Consider the following 20,634-nt stretch of genomic DNA (forward strand, 5'->3'; position numbering starts at 1 on the left):
TTGCCACCGGCTCGGCAGCCTTGAGCGTCTTGCTCTTGCCCTCCTCTCTTGGTCTTTTCCCCGGCGCGTATCGCCATGGGCAAGAGCCGGACGAAGCGCTTCAAGCGACCTCAGTTCTCCCCTACCGGCGACTGTCAGGCCGAGGCGGCGGCGAACGGGACTGAGCAAGAGGAGGACGAGGGGCCGGCGGCGGAGCTGCTGGAAAAGGTGAGGCGGGGGTGGGGCGGGCCTCCCCCGGAGTCCCGGGACAGCGCCGCGCGCCGCTGCCGCCCCGGCCCGCGCCTGCGCTCTGCTCTCGCTCTGACGCTTGTCCCCTCCCGCAGCTCCAGCATCCTAGCGCCGAGGTCCGCGAGTGCGCCTGCGCGGGGCTGGCCCGGCTGGTGCAGCAGCGGCCGGCACTCCCGGGCCTGTTGCGCCGGGATGCTGTGCGCCGCCTCGGGCCGCTCCTGCTCGACCCCAGCCTGGCCGTGAGAGAGACGGCGGCCGGCGCGCTGAGGTGAGCCGGGAGGGGTTCCGGGGCGGTGCCTCGGATCCGGGCGGCGCGGCGTCCAGCCAGCGCCTTCGGTGTATCCCGTTTCATGCTCAGGTCTCTTGTCTTCGGCAGTTCGAGAGGGCCAAGAACTGCCCAGGGTCTGCCGTTTGCAGGAGGGAGATTTGAACTCAGGCTTCCGACTCGAGAGGCTGCCGTGACCCCCAGACCGCACACATTCCATAGGTCCTCCTGGCTGCTCGCCTGCAGCAGCCACCTGTCAAGTTCCCTCTAGGCCGAGCGCACATTGCACCCTCTCCAGGAATCCTCCGTAGAGTCCTGAGGTTCAAGGAGCTCTTTCAGTGTGTGTGCCAGGTGCTCTAGGTGCAGAGGATTTTGAGCAGGCAGGACAGTGAGCAAGGCAGCCAAGTTCCCGGCCTTCGCAGAACCCATGTTGATGAGGAGACAGGACACTAGCAAACAGGTAAAACGTAATATTAGATAGTGAGAAGTGCTGTGGAGAAAACCAAGAGGATGATGAGTTGGGGATGGGAAGTTTTGCAATTGGGTGATCTTTAGATGACGTTTGCGAACTGAGAGCTGATGGATGAGAGAGCCAGACTTGGAAAAACAGGGGAAAAATCATTCACAACAGAGGGAACAGCAAAGAAGTGCGCCAGCAAAGGGCTTGGCGTGGTTAAAGAACAGCAAGGTTAGTGCGGCTGAGTAGAGTATGGGGTAGGGTATTATAGGAGATGAGGCTGGAGAGATGGACAAGGATTCCATGGTGTAGGGAGAAAGGATCTGTTGTAATCAGGAGTAGCGTCTCATTTACATTTGGAAAAGGCCACTCTGGTGGCTGTCCAGAGAATAGACCTTAGAGCGAGCAAGAGGAGAAGTTAATGTTTGTAGTTCTTGTAGCTCTGTCTATATTTATTATGTTTCATTCATTCATTTAGCAAATATACATTATGAGTGCCTGCTGTGTGCCAGGCAGTCATTTAGGTTGTGGGCATGTGATAGCAAGACACATAATTTCTGTCCTTAACGGATCTTACACTATCGAGGGAGACAGGCATTAACCAAACAATCACACAAGTGTATAATTACAACCAGTGACAATTACAAAGGATGCTGTGAGAAGGCATAACCGGGGGTTCAGGGAAGAAAACCCTAAGGGAGTGATGTTTGAGATGAGATGTGAGGGATGAGTGGGGATTAACCACTTGGTGGAGGAAACAGCATGTAGAAAGCCCTGCCCTTCCCCCTGAAACGTACACACACTGGGAGCTCCTGGAAGATTGTGAGGCATCCTGTGACTTGTCTTCATATCCTAAGTGCTTAGCACAGTGCTGTGCACTCAGAAGGCAAGCAGTGTCTTCCCAATTAAGATTAAATTTAGTCAGGCTTGCTTTGGGGGTGTCATTCTCAGTAGCCTCACCCCTGCTGTCCTTGAAGTCTTGATTCCAAGAAAAGGTCTGTTCATATAAGATCAGGCTGTGATTTATTAACATTAAATAGGAGAGGTCTTTTCCGCTCTTCCTTCCCTATAACCACACACCTGTGTACTGTCTCAGACCTCAGAACTAAGCTCTCACATGACAGAGTCATTTGTTGACATCATGTACAACAAGGATTAGAACAGATGAAAATCTGTGCATTGGTTCTGCAGCATCTTACAGAAATCATAAGCAGTTTCATCTGGGAAACCTTAAGTATGAAATAAATTTGAGAGCTTAGTATTTTATGACGTGATCTGAAAGTAAAACATTTAAACTTCTTGTGTAGAAATCTCAGTGCTTGTGGAGGCTTTGAAGTTTGTGACGACATGGTGACTAAGGATATCATGACTCCTCTGGTGGCACTGCTAAAAGAGGTATGCAGGTTTTAAAGCATCTTCATGGCAATTTTTAAATGTAGCTTTTAGTATACAAACTTAGGTTTTTTTGTTTTGTTTTAGTACTTTGGTGTTAGTTGCTTTGTCTTCCCTCAAGACATCCTATGGGAATTTTATTTCTTTTCCTGGGAACACTGATCTCATCATTGATACAGTCTCACGTTATTTCATCCCCACTACTTTTATTTATATGCTAGTTGGAAAAGCCCTTCCTGAAACTATAGACTGACTCCTTTAGACTCTAAACTTCATACAATAAAAATTAGTATTTATTGATTGCTTATTTATGTGCCAGGTGCTGTTTTTTGTTTTGTGTCTTATTTAATCTTCACAGCAGTCTTATTTAGCAGGTATATTATTCCTCTTTCAGAGATGAGGAAGCTGAGACAGACACTAGGAATTTGGTGTGAAGATGATGTTAAGTCCTCAAATTTAAAATCATGCCAGCCTATTGCACGACGTAGTTCTGGGATGAAGGAGCTCGCTCTCTGGAGTGCCTCTAGTCCACTATTCTGTATTGATGGGTGACTTTCACTTAAGGCTCTATAAAGAATATCCAGTTTTGATGAGAGGTGTCAGTCTTGTTCCCTTTGGAACAGTGGTTCTACTTGGGATGATTTGCCCCTCAGAGGACATTTGGCAATGTCTGGAGCCATTTTTGATTGTCACTGCTTGGGGGTGGGGGTTGCTACTGGCACATAGTGGGTAGAGGCCAAGGATGCTGATAAAGATCCCACAGTGCACATGACAGCCCCCCACACGCAGAAATATCTGGTCCAAAATGCCAGTCATGCCGAGATTGAGCAGCCCTGCTTTGGCGGGTGCTTGGATTATGCTGGAGGGGCAGGACTGCAGAGTGGCTCGGAGCCCCGACTTTGGAGCCGGCGTGCCTGGCTCTGAACCACAGCTTTGCCGTACATTAAGCTGCACGTCAGCAAACTCTCTGTACCTCGGTTTCCTATTTGTAGAGAGACTGGGGGCAATAGTTCATCTCCTTCGTAGGTTTGGGGTGAGGGTTAAATGACTTGATATATATTAAGTGCTTAGAAAAGTGCCTTGCACACAGGTGATACGTAGATGTTAGGTCTTACTATGAATTACCTTTCTTTGCCTTATACACTATCCTTATCACGTTAGATGAAATGCTTTGTATTGATTTTACGCTTGCATTTAAAATGTGAAATCCTTTATGTCTAGTTTGTACAATGACTTGTGAACCTCTCTTGTCTGTATTTCTTGACCAGAAAAGGGCAGGGTTGTGGAAACTGTACTGCTTATGAGGATTTGATTGGTTCCTTAACCACTCTAATTTCTGATGTTCAGTTTTTGTGATTCTTCACTATCATTAGTCTTCTTTGTTTAATTATTCTTTTGAACCAGGGTGCTAATCATGATATTTGGTTACAGTGTAGTGCTGGACTGGATTCAAATGAGATGTCTCCGGAAAAAAAAGATCGGAGCAGAAATTTTATTGAGAACATAGCCAATGAGGCCATGAATGTGCTGTGGAATATCTGGTAAGATGCTTTCCAAGTGCAGCCTCCTGTTACGGTGCCCCGCAGCTGCAGAGTTCTCTTTCGCAGGCCTTTAAATCCATGATGCTGACGCTTGGTAGGAGGCGGTCTCAGGGGCCCTGAGGTCAGCCTTCCTTCCCAAGCCCTTTCCTCAGAGCATCACTACATCTGTTTTTTTGCTTTACAACTCTTCTCTCCAGTCATTGCTGCGGACAAAAATAAGAGGAAGCATGGCCGTTAGCACCTACTGCACCCCGTTTCTCCTGCTCCACTCACATACCTGAAGCAGCAGTTGTCTTAAAGCTAGTCAGGCCGCAGTGCACTAGCTGCTTGGCCTGGCATCTGGAATGAGAGAGGACCACAGACTGGCCAGTGGTTTGTTCCTCGACCCTGGCAATTGCCGTTTGACAGGGAGGTCAGTGCCTGAGAAGAGCTCCCTGGGAGGATGTAGGCCATGCTGCATTCCATGATGGTAGCAGTAGTGGACTGGAGTGGACTTGCTGTTAGGAATGAGAAGGGCTAGAAACACTACCTGGATTATTTTTTTCTACCCCATTTTATGTCCCACACTTCTAGCAAGATTCTGTCATGGTTCCTTATTTTCAATCTGCAGCAATTATAACTTCTGACCTAATAGCACAGATATTTCTTAGAATACAACATTAAGGATCCTGAAAAGCTGCCTACATAGCAATCTGAACTTGCTTAGGATTTCATTTTATACTGGTGGATACATTCCGCCAGAAAAATTGGCGAGATCAGATTGAGGAAATGGACTTTGAGCAAGCAGGTGGGTGCTGTTTTTCTGTGCATTAGAGAACTTAACTGATATAAATTGTTGAACTTGGAAGTTTTTTAAACATTTCTTTGAAAAGAACCTGAAAAAGTGATCTCCACCATGATCTCTTTCCTGAATGCCTGTGAGTCCTATCTGTATCATTTCCGGTTATCGCAGCTCTTAACATTTTTGTTTCATAGTTTATCTTTTAAATTATATTTACAAATATATATATGTGATCTTAACTCATAGGTGCTTTATCTTCCTGATTATACCTGACTTTACTGATGGCTTCTTAAGGGTAGCTCACAGCAGTATTGCAGTAAGTGGATGGATGGATGGATGGATGGATGGAAAGAAAATAGTTTATCTTTAGATAACAGGATTGAATTTAATAATTTAGTCCGCTCTGATAGCTATTAGTGTGTCATGTATACGTGGTATTATGGAGGAATACTTTTCTCTGGAAATATTGATAAAATTATTATAATTAGCTCAGTTTACCCTGTATTTAGTATGTATGTTTATTAATGACATTGATAACATTAATATTGGTTCTTTTATTAAAAGGTAGTGTAATTTCAAAAATATTTTTTAAGTAATTTCTCTGTTGAAGACTGTACGTTGTTGAAATTATAATAGTGGTCTAGAAGGAATGAATAAAATTTAATTTTACTTTCTTTTAAATGTGTGCCTTTTGTGTGATAAATATGGAGACCTTTGACCCTCACTTGAACTTATTACTGTGGTCTAGTGGAAAGAACAGTCGGCTGGGCCCAAGGAACCACTACTGACAAAAATGTGTGATCTTTGGTCAGATCACTTCGCCTTTTGGGCCCTGGGTTTCCTCATCTATAAAACGAGGAGTTCAAGTAAATGATTGCTCAGATCTCTTCCAGCTCTAACCTTCTGTAAGGAAACTGGCATGTGGGTAAAGAAATTGGTTAAAAGATCCTACTGTGATAGAAATAAAAATACAGATAGCCGGTTGTGCTCATGTACAGTGAATATGAGGGGGCATTGGTTTCTTCATCTGTAAAAATGGCGAGTGTTTGACTCCAATTCTTGTGTTCTTTTATAAAGCCTGATTTATCTTTTTGTGAATTTCTATGGTTGATTTCTTGATGTTAAAATGTGAATAGTAAAACTTTTTTCTCCCCCTTCAATTTAGTGAATGCAGTAGTAGAGCAGTGTCTATATTCACCAAAGAAGGGTGTTTGGAGATTGTGTTAAAGTGTTTAAGTAGGTTTTCCACCAATGTTGACCTGGCTATTTCAGTAGGTAAGTGAAGAAAAGGTGATAATTTATTAAGTGTGGGTGGCCGTATTCAAAAATTGTTATTCAGACATAGCATGTTTATTCTTCAGGAGCAATTTTTTTCTCATTGTATGTAAATGCATAGCTGAGTTCTGTTTGTTCTGAATCTTGTAAAATCTGTATTTAAAACTTTACTTACTCATAGAATTTTCCTACTCTTCCCTCTGAAAGGGAAGAAGGTAATTATGTGAGTATATATAGTTTCTAGTGTATTCCCATTCTTAGAAGACTTTATTAATTCTTGAAGCTTTCATCTTTCATTTACTGAGAAATAGTAACCCACAACTACCAGGCCTTTTAGCCAAAGTTAATTGGAATCTAGACTTATTCAAATGTCTTGTACCACTATCTCATACTTCCAGCAGAAAACTGATAACCTGTGGTTTTTTTGAGAGAGGAAAATAAGGGATTGAAATATCGCTGGGACCTGCTTTCCTTCTTTGGGACAAGGAAATCACAGTCTGGCAGCTTCAGCTGCGTTGGCTCCCTTGGCTTCTCCACATGGGGTTAGAGAGCCATTGGGGGCCCTCACTCAGCAGGAGGAAGAGACAGAAACTGGAGAGTGGGTGGCTCAACAGAACTCTGGGGGAGAGTGGAGAAATGATTGATGAAAAGTGCTTCTCTTGTACCCATGATAATGGTGGGCACCCACCTCTCCTTTTATTTCCTATGCGTTTCTCCTGGCGAGGACAAAGTGTGTTTCCCTTACTGAAGTGTATTCCCTTACTGGTGTTTCTCTTGGCTCTAATGGATAAGCTTAGGAGAACAGAAAAGAAAAAGGAAATGGTGAAATAAACACTACTGGGAAAAATTTAAAAATCAGTTTCTTAAAATGGAGTCTCTGGCAGAAGGGAGATTTGTGAGTAAAAGTGAATTTAAAAACAGTTGAACTAAAAATTGGTAGATGACTTTTAATCTCAGAGAACAGTTTTTATAACAATAAGAGAATTTCAGGAAAGTTAGTTCACAGCATTTAAAAGAAGAGCTTCTCTCCTATTTTACTAACTTTGGTCTTTTAGATTGCTATTTTTTTAGTTTTTTTCCTCTAATGAACTTTTAAAAAATGGATCAGGGCAAAGTAATTTTGCATTGTATAGTAGTGTTTTCCCTCTGCATTTAACTAGATTCATGATTTTTTAAACAAATGTCAAATTACTTTTGTTTTGAAAATTCAGCAGGGCTTGCAAATAGTAAAGTGAACTTATCTTGGCTTTTTGCTGAAGTGAATTTAATTAGTCTCTTAATGGAAAATGTTACATTTGCATATATGTCTATGTACATGTATGCATATATGTGGATTTGTATACAAATGTATTTTGGGAACCAAACTAGATCATAGCAATAGCATGTATTTTGACTAATTTGGATGGCCATGATCTACTTTGAAATTTATAGACCTAGAAAGAAGTGGATTTGTATAGAATACAGTATCTCAAAGAAAACAAATTTGGGCTTGCTTCCTCTTTTGTGCTTCGAAGATCTTTTCTGTCAACCTTTTATGCAATCCCAGTTGTTTTTATACTTTCAGTTAATTATTTCTAATATGCAAGTTGTAATCCATTGTCTTACTCTAATACTTTTTTTCTTAAAGAAATTGCTTAACCAGAAATAACTCTCAACTTTTAAGGTCATGCTGAATTTGAAAGAAGCCGGAGTGTCCCCAAACCTAGTGCTTGTTGTTAGTGATGGCAGGACTACTCTAAGAGTGTTGTCTGTGACCTGATGTTTAGTCCACAGGCTGTTTGCTGCTGGTCCACCATGAGTACAGAAACTCAGGATGAACCTTTATAGTATGTTTTGTTTTTTGGTTTTGGGGGGTGTTTTTTTTCTGAGGAAGATTCTCCCTGAGCTAACATCTGTTGCCAATCTTCCTCTTTTTTTTTGCTTGAGGAAGATTAGCCCTGAGCCAACATCTGTGCCAGTCTTCCTCCATTTTATATGTGGGATGCCACCACAGCACAGCCAACAAGCAGTGCAGGTCCACACCCAGGACCCGAACCTCTGAACCCAGGTCGCTGAAGCAGAATGCACCGAACTTACCCACTAGGCCACAGGCTGGCCCCTATAAATGTTTATAGTAATTTCACATTGTCACAACATTTAAAAGCCTTTTAAATTGTTTTTAATAAAAGTGTAGTTCTGTAAAGAATTAGAAATTAAGAAGAAGAAAAGCAAAATGATCTCGAAGCACTGATAATTTGAGAAGCCTCATTTGTGTGTCCCATCCTTGAGGTAAAGCATATATATCCAAAAAGCGACGTGTATCTGAAGAAGTTTACAGATGCAAATGTTTTTGGATAAGTTATTCTGGTGTAAATTATACCAGCAGGAGTCATTTGTTTCTGAATATTTAATTTTTGTCTTTTAGCTTATTGTTTACAGACAGTGACCGAAGATAACCCAGAGCTACTGAGATCTTTCAGTGCCCCAGCATTGCATGTGCTGGAGTCAGCGATGCTTTCTCCTGTCAGCTCCATGGAATACCTTCTATTAAAGACACTGCTATCAGGTGCAATTTAGCCGTATGCAATAGTATGCTTGTTTAGTAACTCGTAATGGGTAGAGATGGAGGCCAAAATTGAATCATTCCTTCATTTCACATCAGGGCCTTCCACACTTATGTCTACTCTGAAAAATTTTAATATTTAAATAGAGATGCTTAATTCAAGCAGTTGTGCCTAGTTGCAAAGCCTTCTAGAATAGATTTGTTTTCAATCTAAAGAACTACTGTTGTCTGAAAAAGAAATGCTGTTGTCAGGATCCCCTCTTATTTATGAGCCAGTGAGTTCAGAAATTAACTGTGGCCACCCAGGACATGACCACTCACTTTTCTATAAGTTCTTTACCCCCAGCTCTTTTCTCCTTGGAATTTCTAAATCCAGAAATGAGAAATAATCTGATGATCTGTTGAGTAACAGGTAGTTTATACAGTTTCTGTATATATTTTCCTCTTGCCCTTTAGCCTTGCAGAGGTGGTTTTTTCCAAAGTGGCAAAATACGCGTAAAAAATTTACCATCTTAACCATTTTTAAGGGTACAGTTCAGTGACGTTAAGTACATTCACATTGTTATGCAACCAGTCTCCACAGCTCTTTTCGTTTTGCAAAACTGAAACTCGATACACATTAAATTACGCTCCATTTCCTCCTCTCCCCAGTCCTCAGCAACCACCATGCTGCTTTCTGTCTCTATGAATATGACTACTCTAGGTGCCTCATATAAGTGGAATCATACGGTGTTTTTCTTTTTGTAACTGGCTTATTTCACTTAGCATAATGTCCTCAAAGTTCATCCATGTTGTAGCATGTGTCAGAATTTCTCTCCTTTTTAAAGCTGAGTAATATTTCACACTACATATATGTATACCACATTTTGTTGATCTGTTCATCCATGAATGGCCACTTGGGTTGCTTACACCTTTTGGCTTTTGAATAATGCTGCTGTGAATGTGAATGTAAAAATATATGTTTGAGTTCCTCCTTTCAGTTCTTTTGGGTATATACCAGGAAGTATTTTTATTTTTACAGTTGCTTTTTTTTTAATTAGTCTAACTACTTAATGGTAAGTCCTGTTCTATTTTGATAAGCGAAAAACCAAGAACCTGCTCTCTGGTTTGTTTTTGAGACCTTGGAATTTTAGTACATTCCATTCCACTCTTGGAATATAAGAAGCTACTTAGGAGAGCAACTCAGGTTAAGATGAAAGAAAGTGAGGCAACTTAATTTGTTGTTTCAGAAGAAACTTGATCAGTATTCTCTTGGTCTGCTGCTATGTGATGGATCAGAGAGAGGCCAAGGCAGGGAGATGATTGTGAAAGATTGTAATAAAGTGAGCTGCTTCTGTCTAAGGCTTTTTCACATTTAATAAAAACTGAACAAAGGCAGTAGGGTTAAGATTTTTTTGAAATTATACCTGAGCTTAAAGAACCAATCTTATGGAAACTGTATTCAATAAAAGATTTCACAGGCACTTCCTTTGTCCTTATGTTCATTTTTTCCAGGCACAATGTGGAATCTAAAAGACATTATTCCATCCAAGAGTCAGGCAGAAATCATAAATGCCATTCTAAAGATCTTATCTGAGGTTTTGGAAATGGATGCTGGCAAAATAGTTATTCAAATGAAGGAGGCTGAGACTCAGAAGTTAAAAACTGCTGCAGAGACCGAGGAAATATTAGAAAATGCTAATGGTGGTGTTGTGGTTGAAGATGATGAAATGGAAGAAACTCCTCCAAGAAGAAAAGTCAGAAGGAAAACTTTCATTTCAGATTTACTTCCAGTAAGTCAGATTGATGCTTTCAAACATAGATTAATACAGCTGTTTTCTTTCAAGACGTGTCCTAAGCTTTGTAGAAAAATGTTACAGCAAAATTAATTAGAAAGTGAATTTCAATAAAAATCAGTCATGTTTTCCCATTAACTCTCACTATAACATTAGAAATCTACTCCCAAAGGGGAAGAAAATCTCCTGTGTAAAATGAAACTTTTGTGTACAGATTTCAGAGTTGGGAGAGACCAAAACTTTTACAACACTTTAGAAGCCCACAGTCATCTTCCTGACCCACCTCAGTTGCACACTGTCTCCCAGATTGTTTTCATGCTAAAGGAAGGGTTTTTTTTTAGAATTTAAAAATAGTTTATTTGTTGGTTTTAGGTTTTTTAAATGCACATATGGTTTCTGTTTTGTTTTTTTTTTTAAGATTTTATTTTTCCTTTTTCTCCCCAAAGCCCCCTGGTACATAGTTGTTTATTTTTAGTTGTAGGTCCTTCTAGTTGTGGCATGTGGGATGCCGCCTCAGCTTGGCTTGATGAGCAGTGCCATATCCGTGCTCCAGCGAACCGGCAAAACCCTGGGCCGCCGAAGTGGAGCGTGCAAACTTAACCATTTGGCCACGGGGCCAGCCCCTGTTCTTTTTTTATTTGAGGAAGATTAGCCCTGAGCTAACATCCGCCACTAATCCTCCTCTTTTTGCTGAGGAAGACTGGCCCTGAGCCAACATCCGTGCTCATCTTTCTCTACTTTATATGTGGGACGCCTGCCACAGCATGGCTGGTCAAGTGGTGTATAGGTCCACACCCCAGGCCGTCGAAACGGAGTATGCGAACTTAACCGCTGTGCCACCGGGAGGGCCCCACTTCATCTGTTCTTTGGTGTGGTATGAGCAGTTGTATCATATTGAAGCACTTTCAGTTTTATGTCTACATTTTTCCAGACAAGTTGCAGAATTATTTTGTTCAGTATGATAAATTTGTTAGAGAGATTTATTGTTATTAGGCTAAAACTATAGAATAACTAGAGAAGAGATGATACTTTGAAGAGAGTTCTTGCGGCTACAGATGATATAAGCCTCAATTTATTCACATTTTCCTGTAGGAATTTTTACTTTGCTTGCATTGGCCCTTGCATCCTTACCTCTTTTATTTTAGTGTGTAGCCTTACCAAAGGAGCAAACCAGACTCTCATTTACCCACTGCTGCTGAGCAGAGGCGGTTGGGTGATGGTGAGAATTAATGGTGTTTGTCGTTTTGGCAGCCTGGGCGATTGTGGCACACTTGGGCTAGTAGGTGTGATGTCAGGGCAAGGGTACACAGTCTGGAGGCAGGAGACGCTTCAGCTGAGCCAGTCAGCAGAGAGGGAGCCATGCCATGGGAAAACGTCTCCCCCAAGGAGGGGGGACCAAGAGTTGGGCTTTGTTCATTCAGGTGCGCATTTTCTGTGCTCCTGCCCTGTGCCAGGCCCTCTGCCAGATGCTGATGATGGAAAGATGATTAAGACGTTTTTCCTGTCTTCAGGACCTTTTCCATCTTGAGAGGACAGACATATAATTATAATTTATTATAATGCCTGTGCTAAGAACAGTGCTGGGCTATGCACAGGTTTCTAAGGGAGTGGTTCCTACAGAGGAGGTTCTCCTGACTCAGCCCTGATGGGGAAACACAGGAAGAGGCTGTCAGGGAAGGCTTTTTGGCCAGAACACTCGAGCTGTCTTAGAGTTAGAGTAGGAAACAGCATGGTGAAAGCAGGTTAGTGCTGTTCAGGGGGCCTGGAGGCAGGAAGATCAGCCAGGAAGCTGCTAAAGTCATTCTGAAGGAGGAGGATGAAGCCTGAACTGAAAGAATGCCATTAACGTCCTCTCGTAGTTTCTGCAATTTCAGACATGGCCTGTCCTGACTCATAGAAAATGAACTGAAGCTGAGAATTGTCTTAAGTCAGTGTTTTAGAGTTTTGATAAGTTTATACCCAATAAGAATTCTTTGAATGGAATATACCTGAAAATAAATGTATCAGTACACTACTTTCTCTCATTCACAGACTTGTAAGGCATGCATTAGTGGTGTTTTAAAGAAATGCCATAGTTAGCACTGCTTTCCCAATCCCCATGAGTAGCTGTCAGGTGCAAAGCCTCGTGCTGTGTGCTGGGTGGCACCGAATGAGGGGCTGTCCTGCCCTTGAGCTGCGTGCACATCATAAAGTGGCTTAAAAATCACAGACCCCCTTTCGGTGCAGGGGGTACGTATCTGAACCCCAGATTTACTCCTTGTCTCACCTGTGCATCTGCGTTAGTGTTGAGTAGAATTTAGAGTCAGTACAGGAGGGTAGACAGAGGCCTAGCTGTGCGCCTCGTCCTCCCAAAGGGGTGCTGTAAAGCACCTAGCAGCGTCTCCTTGGTCATCACTGCAAGGGTGAGCTGTAGGTCTGAGATGGACACAGCTTTAGCCACACGTGCAACGGCAAGTATCCCAAATCAGGGCTTGGGGCACCTGTGCAGCTGTCGGCAGTGCACTGACCTCGTCATGACTGGGCACACGTGCCATGTCTCACCACCAGGATTCCTGTCAGAGAGGAGGTGGAAGTGAGTCGGGCTGTCAGGAACTCTGGAGTAACTGGCGCCCTGCTGGGAGTGGGCGCAGGGCACTCTGAGGATTTTCCCCAACTCCAGCCTGGCTTCCAAGGGGCTCCTGGAGGGAGTAAGTGGGGATTGAGATCCTCGTCTACCAAGATTAAGTGCCACTGTTTAAAAAGTACTGGTAATTTAACTGCAATTTAAGAGAGACTTCCCTAAGTATTATTTTAAAATAGAATTTTGGTGCTATACAGTGCAGTGTTTTCTCCTAACGAAAGCTTGCTTTTTAAAGGCTGTTAACAGAACTGAGTAGCTTGGATGATTGACATGCTGGTCAGTGGGCCGATGTTGAAGTGCCAGCTGGGGGCTAGGCATCATGCTGATGCGTGCCGGGAATGCAGATTTACAGTCCGTCGGCTCCCGGCTTTCACACTGCCCCGTGGCTTGTGCAGGAGTCCTTTGGAGTCCAAATCCTTAATGGCATCATTTAACTCAAGAAGGTGTAGTCACAAATAATGTAAAGAAAGAACCAACCCAAGTTGTTGTTTTAATATACGCAAAAGCAGAGTACTCCCCTCCCAGCTTCCACAGTTATCAGTTATCAAATCATAGTCTGTTTTATTTCATCTGTTTCCCCACCCACTCTCCCCTCTCGCTACTGAATATTTTGAAGCAAATCTCAGATGTCGTAACATTTCATCTAGATTGGTTCTTTATGTCAGATTGATAACAATAAGCAGCAGGAAAATGTTCTGAGCAGGAGAGTTATATAAAGAAGTGGAGCTTAATTCAGAGTTCCTCTAAGGCAGATTGTACGTTTGAACTGGTCGAGCTCCCAGCAGCAGCATGTCTTATTTAGCTGTGAGTCTGCTCTAATCAATGTCTATGTAGTTGAGCATCACACACAAGGCAAATAGGAATAATTTTGATATACAGTCTTGCCAGCAGTAAGAGGAACACAAGTACAGGGATTCCTGAGCTACATCTATTGAACTAGCAATTTGCTGCTTTTTTTTTTTTTTTGAACATGGATTAAAATTGCTGCACAAAGAAGTTGCTGGAGGATTATAAATGAGTGTGAACATTCTGGAAAAAAAGTGGGAATATGTCACAGGAGCTAAAGATGTATTTTTAACCTTTGACCCAGTATTTCTGAGGAAATAAGATATCCACATAATCTGAAATAGTCCACACTGGTGGAATGTTAATAAATTATAGTGCATCGATTTAGTGGAATATTGTGTGGCTGTTAAAAAGACAATTAGAAAACTGTTAAAGTTAGGAAATATTCAAACGATAAAATGTAGCTACTTCATTTTTCATAGGAGACTTGAGAATTAAAGTCATGTAAATTTACACAGCCCATTTTAAGAATGGTAATTGATAAGTTCATGTTATTTATTTCCAGAGGAAAAAGTCCCCCTCGTTCTTCAGTCTTAAAGAAATGCTTTATGGTGGTCTTCAAAGAAAGCAGGAAGCAAGCTCTTCTCCTTAGCCAAGCTCTGTTGGTCGTTTAAGGGCTTGTTAGTAGTTCTTGTTAATGCACTCTTTTCCAGAAAGACGTCTGAGCGTCTAAGAGGTTTGTTGTGTAAAGTGCCTGCTGTCTGAAGTGAACTCTCGTTGTAACCTTAGTGTGCTGAGCTCCTTCTTAACACACTAGGTTAAGTTTCAGGGTGAATTCAGTTCAGAATTCCTGAATATTTATCTGTCCTCCACAACTAACTAAGCGACACTTCGAGTGACCATGCAGATGGACGGAGGCCCAGGCAACAGTGGCGCGTGTGCTCCTCAGCACCAAGGAATCAGAGTGCCTGTTCCTGCTTCCAGCACTTCACCACTGCTCTTCTCCTGCCCACCCCCCACCTGCTGCATTCCACATGCAGAAATCATCTAGTAGGCCTTAACTAAGGAAATGCACACAAAAGTATTTTCCCAAATGTTTGAGAGTTGGTTGTTTGCTTTCTTTTAGCCCACTGACAAGGAGCTGAGAGAGACCATGGCGTTGCTGACAGCTCAGCAGACCGCTCTGGAACTTATTGTCAACATGTGCTGCAATGAAGGTTGGTTACTGTTCACATTTCGACCTCCTCCCCCTGCACTGAGAAGGCCGCTTCCAAGAGGATTTTCTTAAATATTCTGAAAGTTGTGTGTGATTTGCACTCTCCCCAGATGCTTCCGACGATGAATGGGAAGAGCTGTCTAGCAGCGACGAAAGCGATGCGTTTATGGAGGATTCCTGCAGTGAGGGTGGCGGGCAGCTGCTGTCTCCCCTCTGCCTCTCCCACGAGGTTCACTCTGCTCTCACCAGCCACCTCATCCCAAAGAAGGTAACCTGTTTTCAGTCTAGGCTCACTATGGAGCGTGGGAAAGGCTTGAGAAGGCTCTCCATTCTGTATACAAAAGAGGCTCCCACTCCAGGTGTAGTGAACAGTAAGACCTGGGGAACAAAACAGAATTCACTCTAGAGGAAGTAGGCTGAAGAGTGTCTTTGTCAAGCCTAACCATTTCACTTAGAAGTCCTAGGTCAGGATCTTATAAAGGGATTGGATGTAAATGACTCTGCTCTTTAACCTTTGCTTTTACTGCCTTTTTTAAATCTAGGTTTTTGAAAAAACTGCCTTTCCAAACAGCGTTGCAGTTGACATATGTTTTAGGAACCCCACTTGGAAACCTTTGATTAGAAAGTAAGAACTTTTCTATTTTCAAAACCATTTGTCGTTATGTTATTATATGAAATAGAGGACCATTAAATAGAAGATGCTGACTTCCTCCCAGACTCAAAAGCTCCAATCCTGTGTCTATTCCCTAGAGAAATATGTGCATATGCAGTAAAACATGAGAATGTACACAGCAGTGTGGTTCACAGTCCCCCAACCTGGAAACAAGCTCAGTGTCCATCAATGGCAGAATGGATAAATAAATTTTGACGTAATCATACAGTAGAATACATACAGCAGTAAAAGGAATCTGAACTAGAACTGCACAACATGGATGCAACTTATAACGAGCAAGAAAGCAAGGCACAGAAGAATATACACATTGCGATTCAGGGTTTACAAGGTTCAAAAACACTAAACTGTTTTGTTTAGGGACCCGTAGGTGGTGAACTTATAAAGAAAAGCAAGGAAATGTTTACCACGAAAGTCCAGACACTGGTGATCTGTAGATCTGGATGTCTACATTTATATATAGATATATAGAGGTCACCTTTAGAGGTCAGGGAGGTGGGTGTGATAGGGAAGGGATGGGGGGCTGTGAGGGTGCTGGCAGCGTTGATTTCTTACCCAGATGCATGAGTGTTGCTTTATAAACTGTTTGTTAAACTCTGTATCTGCACTGAGAGCTTTACTCATGTATATTTCACAATGCAAAATAATTTTAAAGATGCCATGTGTAGAAATTTTTCTAAAGCAGATTCCTTATGATTCATAAATGAATTGTCCCTCAGAGGCCTTGAGTGCTCAAGCAATTGACGTAGTAGGTTATCAGTTCACCTTAGGATTCTTTGCTGACTGCCATAGACTTCCTGCTTACAGATACTCCAGTCAGAACCTGAAGCTTACGTTCAACTTTAATGTCAGCTTCTGTTGGGTGACTGGTGGGGAGACAGACGGCATTCTCTCACTTCCTTCCAGAATGAACACTATACAGTGCAGAGCCCTCGTGTGTCTCCAGAGTCTGGTGTCCCTCCTGGACGTGGACCATCTGGGAGGAGCCCCAGCCCTTCAGGCCCTTGCCCAACATCTGTCACAACTGCTTTTTTCTCAGCCAGGTAAATACTGAGGGCTTGTTGTGAAAGACTGCTCGGATTGAGCAGAAGTTTGAAGGAACAAAAATTTGGACTTTGTGGTTATACTTTGCCATCCGACCTGCAGAAACCTCTCCCAAACACTAGCAGTCATTTATTTATAGTTGCCAGTGGTACAGTCAAAACAAGGTGTGCAAGCAAGTCTATGGGTCATATTTTTCTTTTTTATTAAAATTGCTTGCATCTAGTTATGTCAGGCCAGTTAAGGCTGAGTCACAAATATCATAAATATAGGCCTCATTAAGATATTTTGGTAATTCTCTATTTTTAATTTTTCTAAAATATAAAACCATTTGATTTTCATTTGATTGGGTAATGCATACATGTATTACAGAATTCAAGAGTTATTGAGATCATAAAGTAGAAAGCCTCCCTTCTTTGTTTCACACCATCCAGGTCCTCTCCCAGAGCCAGTCCCTGTCAGCAGTTTCTTGTGTATTCTTCCAAATTCTCAGTATAAAAGTGTGTATGTGTGTTTTAAGGCATATGGTGGAATACCATACACACAGTTCTGCACTCTGCTTTTTCCTAACACATATCTTTCTTCAAACACCTTCACATGCTAGGAGCTGAATCTCCAAACTGCAGGTCTCTGATGTGGATTAATTTCATTTGTCCATAAAAACCGAGAGACATATTGTATGTGGTTAATTATTTTTTTCAAATGACTTGCCTGTACAAGGTTTAACGCAGCTCTTCTAACAGATTTTCATAGTTCGTTGTAGTGGAATCTCCTTTGGCTTAGCTACGTTGAACTGGGAGCTCACACCAAATGAACAAAACAGATAGACACTGAAACAGAAGAAAGGTAGTCTTTTATGCATTAAAGGAAAATTGTCCACGTCACTCTACCCAGCGTGCATGTCTGGGGTGAGAGTAACATGGGAGTGTGAATCTGCTGCTCGCTCGGCTCCTCAGGTTCACATGTCTTTAGGGGTTTTTTGAGGGTAAACTTGAAGGTGTATAATACCTGCTTTTTGCACTAAGGTTAGAATCTAACCACCAAATAAGATCTAACTCCACTGTGTCACCTTCAGTGTATCGTTCATATGTTTCATTGTAAACTGTTTAACATTTCCCCTTCTCAGACACGACATTATGTCCAACAGTTGAAAGTCTTAAGAGATCAAAACATGGTCAATTTTGACAAAATACAAGTGTCTGTGTAAGCATTCATTCAAGAATATTCCCCAGTTCTAGAGACATCTATTTTGCACTCTGTCCAGTTCATAAGAGGTGCTATGTGTTTAATGGCATATGTTTTAGAAGTTCTAGGTTAGTTTTTTTTAAATTAAGTAAATGAACATCCAGAAACCCATATATAGTTATTGTTCTGTCTCTACTGACTTTTCAACGTTTGTCAGTTAATGTGGAGTCTTCAGGTGGTCTCGAGCTGTGCATTCTTTAGCTGGCATAATCTTGTGAAGCCATGCCCCGCAGTACCAAAGACAGGATATAGACAGGATATGCACAGTGCTAGCCCCATTCCCATTCCAAACCAGGGCTGGGCCAGCTCTGGAGTACACAGGCACTTGTCAGTGTGAGCTGGCCAGATTATGACTGTGGCTTTGTATTTCTCTCCCGGCCTTATAAACCTGGACGTAATCTGGATGGTATGGCAGGAAGAGGGTAGTTTTATCTGACTTTTGCTGGCATTCTAGCTCCCGTTAGCCCAGCAGGATGTTCCATGGGGTGGGGAGGGGATGGATGGCTGTTCCTCATGCCCACTCCCATCCACCCATTCCCATGGGTTCCCTGCAGGGAGTGGTAGCACACTGCTAGGCTCCACGCGAGCAGGACCTACCCTACCTCTTGCTGCTTTCAAGCTCTGTCTAAGCTGAGGGAACCGCGTCTGCTCTGGTTCCACAGTCTGCCCTCTCTTTCCTCTGGGCCTTTTCTCAGTGAAAATCTGATCAAGCTACCATAAGCCCCATCCCCAGGCAGCGTGGAGGGTTTATTTCACTTGGAATAAATGCACGTATTCTGTACCTCTGCCCTACAGAAGCACTTCGGTGTGTTTCTCCCAGTTCAGCTGCTTTTTGTGGTCATTGATGCTTGCTCGTTTATCACCCGGAAGGATCACAGGAAGACCGTACCAAGCTGAGCCCTGGGGAAATAATGGAAAGTTTCTGAATTGTGGGAAAATAGAATTAAACACTTTGATTTTAAAGTAAATTCCAATTGCAGGGCTATTCTTGACATAATCTCTTCTTATCTGAATGAACTGTTTGATAAAGGATAATCACGTATATTTGGAGATGATATTCCAGTATAGTCCTTCTAAACATTTGGGATTTATTAAATGAGGTAATCCTATCCCATGGATTCTACATATGTGAACTCTTACTGGGAATCTGGCGGGTAGGATGAAGCTAAATGTCTCTACTTTTTCATGTTACCACGTTTGACATTTACTTATATTCTTTAACAATACCACTTGTGTTGACCTTTACTGAGAATTTGTCAGAAAGGCAGAATGATGTGAAATTCCGTTCCCCAATTTGGATAAATGACCAGAAATGTGAATTAAGTAGAAATTGCCAACATATTTTTCTTAATTCAGGCAGAGTATGAATTACACATAATGTAAAACAGTTGTGTTGTTTAGATTAGAGTTTTGAATCTAAGGTAATGCTTATTTTCCTGAGAATGGAGGACAGAAAAAAATTGATTCTGAGATATGTTCTAGTTTGTATTGAGTTCTTCACAACATGACTCGTTTTATGTGTAGTATGAATTTCTAGGGCCACACTTACAACTTTAATCAAATAGAAATACAACGTACATTTCAGAGCCAGCGTGGTGACTTTTGAAGTTTGATGGTAACGACTTGATACCAGTTTTTGAGTGCCTGTTGGGTACGAGGCTGTATGACCTCGGCGCTCTGACCTCATCTTCCTGATGAGGAAGCTGAGACTTAGGGAGCTTGAGAAACTTCTTGAAGGTCATTCATTCTTTTAATGTGTTATTTATTGAACGCTTCCTTGATGCCATGTGCTGTTCGAGGTCCGAGGGATACAGATGTGAACAAGATGGGCAAGGCCACTATGCTCATGGAGCTTGCATTCTCGTGTAAATAAAATTTTGATGTAATTTCAGCTATGGAGAAAAACATAGAAGCTGAATGGTGTGAGGTGCTGCATTAGGCAGTTTGTGTGGAAAGTCCTCTCTGAGGAGGTAACATTTGAGCAGATACCAAAACGAAGTGAGAGGTTACATCCTGTCAAAGGCAGGATCCGTCCCAGTCTGTCTGACCCTAAAACTCTCGCATTGTCTGTTCTGTGATACTTAGGGAAAGCCTCACTGCTCTATGTAATGCAGAGTGAAAATGAGAGAGCCAAAAATATGGTAAGCTTTGAATCAAATTTGTGCAGAAGCTGTCCCTGCTTTCATGCAGACAGCCTAAAAAGGGGCGTCAGAATCTTTATAGGGTCCCGGGCACCACAGGGCAGAAAGCCGAGGTATCTATTGCTTCATAAAAAATCACCCCAAAACTTTGCAGCTTAAAACAGCAATAATCACAGGCTGTTTCTCATGGCTTCTATAGGTCAGGAATTTAGACAGGGCACAACCGAGATGGTTTGTCTGTACTCACAATGTCTAGGCTTATGGTTCTCAACTGGGAGCAGTTTTTCCCCCCAGGAACATTTGGCAGTGTCTGGAGGCATTTTTTGTTGTTACAACTTGGGGTTGCTGCTGATATCTAGAGGGTAGAGGCCTGGGATGCTGCTAAACATCCTACAGTGCATAGGAGAACCTATACACACATCAAAGAACGATCTGGTCCAAAATGTCAGTGTGCTGAGGTTGAGAAACCCTAGCTTAGGGCCTCTGCTGGAAAACTAGGAGTTAGCATCATCTGCAGTCTTGTTCCCGCACGTGTCTGACAGTTGGTCCTGGGGCTGTCAGCCAGAACACCCACAAGTAACCTCTTCATGTGACCCGGGCTTCCTCACATGGGGGCTGAGTCCCAGGGCAAGAGTCGGGAGAAGAGAGGGCACACACGT

At 42.4% G+C, this 20,634-nt stretch overlaps 1 protein-coding gene across 2 annotated transcripts in view; it reads left to right on the forward strand.

Annotated features, from left to right (window-relative positions):
• Nucleotides 1–45: 45 nt before the first annotated feature.
• Nucleotides 46–20,634, forward strand: part of HEATR3 (HEAT repeat containing 3) — a 34,192-nt gene continuing 13,603 nt past the window's right edge. The window contains exons 1-11 of one of the 2 annotated variants that reach the window (XM_046681493.1): nucleotides 46–207; nucleotides 324–496; nucleotides 2,258–2,345; nucleotides 3,774–3,883; nucleotides 5,830–5,939; nucleotides 8,344–8,484; nucleotides 9,976–10,253; nucleotides 14,789–14,879; nucleotides 14,989–15,146; nucleotides 15,421–15,503; nucleotides 16,455–16,591. In XM_046681493.1, the coding sequence (XP_046537449.1) occupies nucleotides 76–207; nucleotides 324–496; nucleotides 2,258–2,345; nucleotides 3,774–3,883; nucleotides 5,830–5,939; nucleotides 8,344–8,484; nucleotides 9,976–10,253; nucleotides 14,789–14,879; nucleotides 14,989–15,146; nucleotides 15,421–15,503; nucleotides 16,455–16,591 (1,501 nt within the window). In that variant the 5' untranslated portion in view covers nucleotides 46–75. Of the gene's footprint in view, nucleotides 208–323; nucleotides 497–858; nucleotides 954–2,257; nucleotides 2,346–3,773; nucleotides 3,884–5,829; nucleotides 5,940–8,343; nucleotides 8,485–9,975; nucleotides 10,254–14,788; nucleotides 14,880–14,988; nucleotides 15,147–15,420; nucleotides 15,504–16,454; nucleotides 16,592–20,634 lie in introns of those variants that run through there. The other variant, XM_046681494.1, reaches the window with a different exon arrangement.

Source organism: Equus quagga, chromosome 13 (genome assembly GCF_021613505.1).
Source record: "Equus quagga isolate Etosha38 chromosome 13, UCLA_HA_Equagga_1.0, whole genome shotgun sequence".
Lineage (NCBI taxonomy): Eukaryota > Metazoa > Chordata > Mammalia > Perissodactyla > Equidae > Equus > Equus quagga.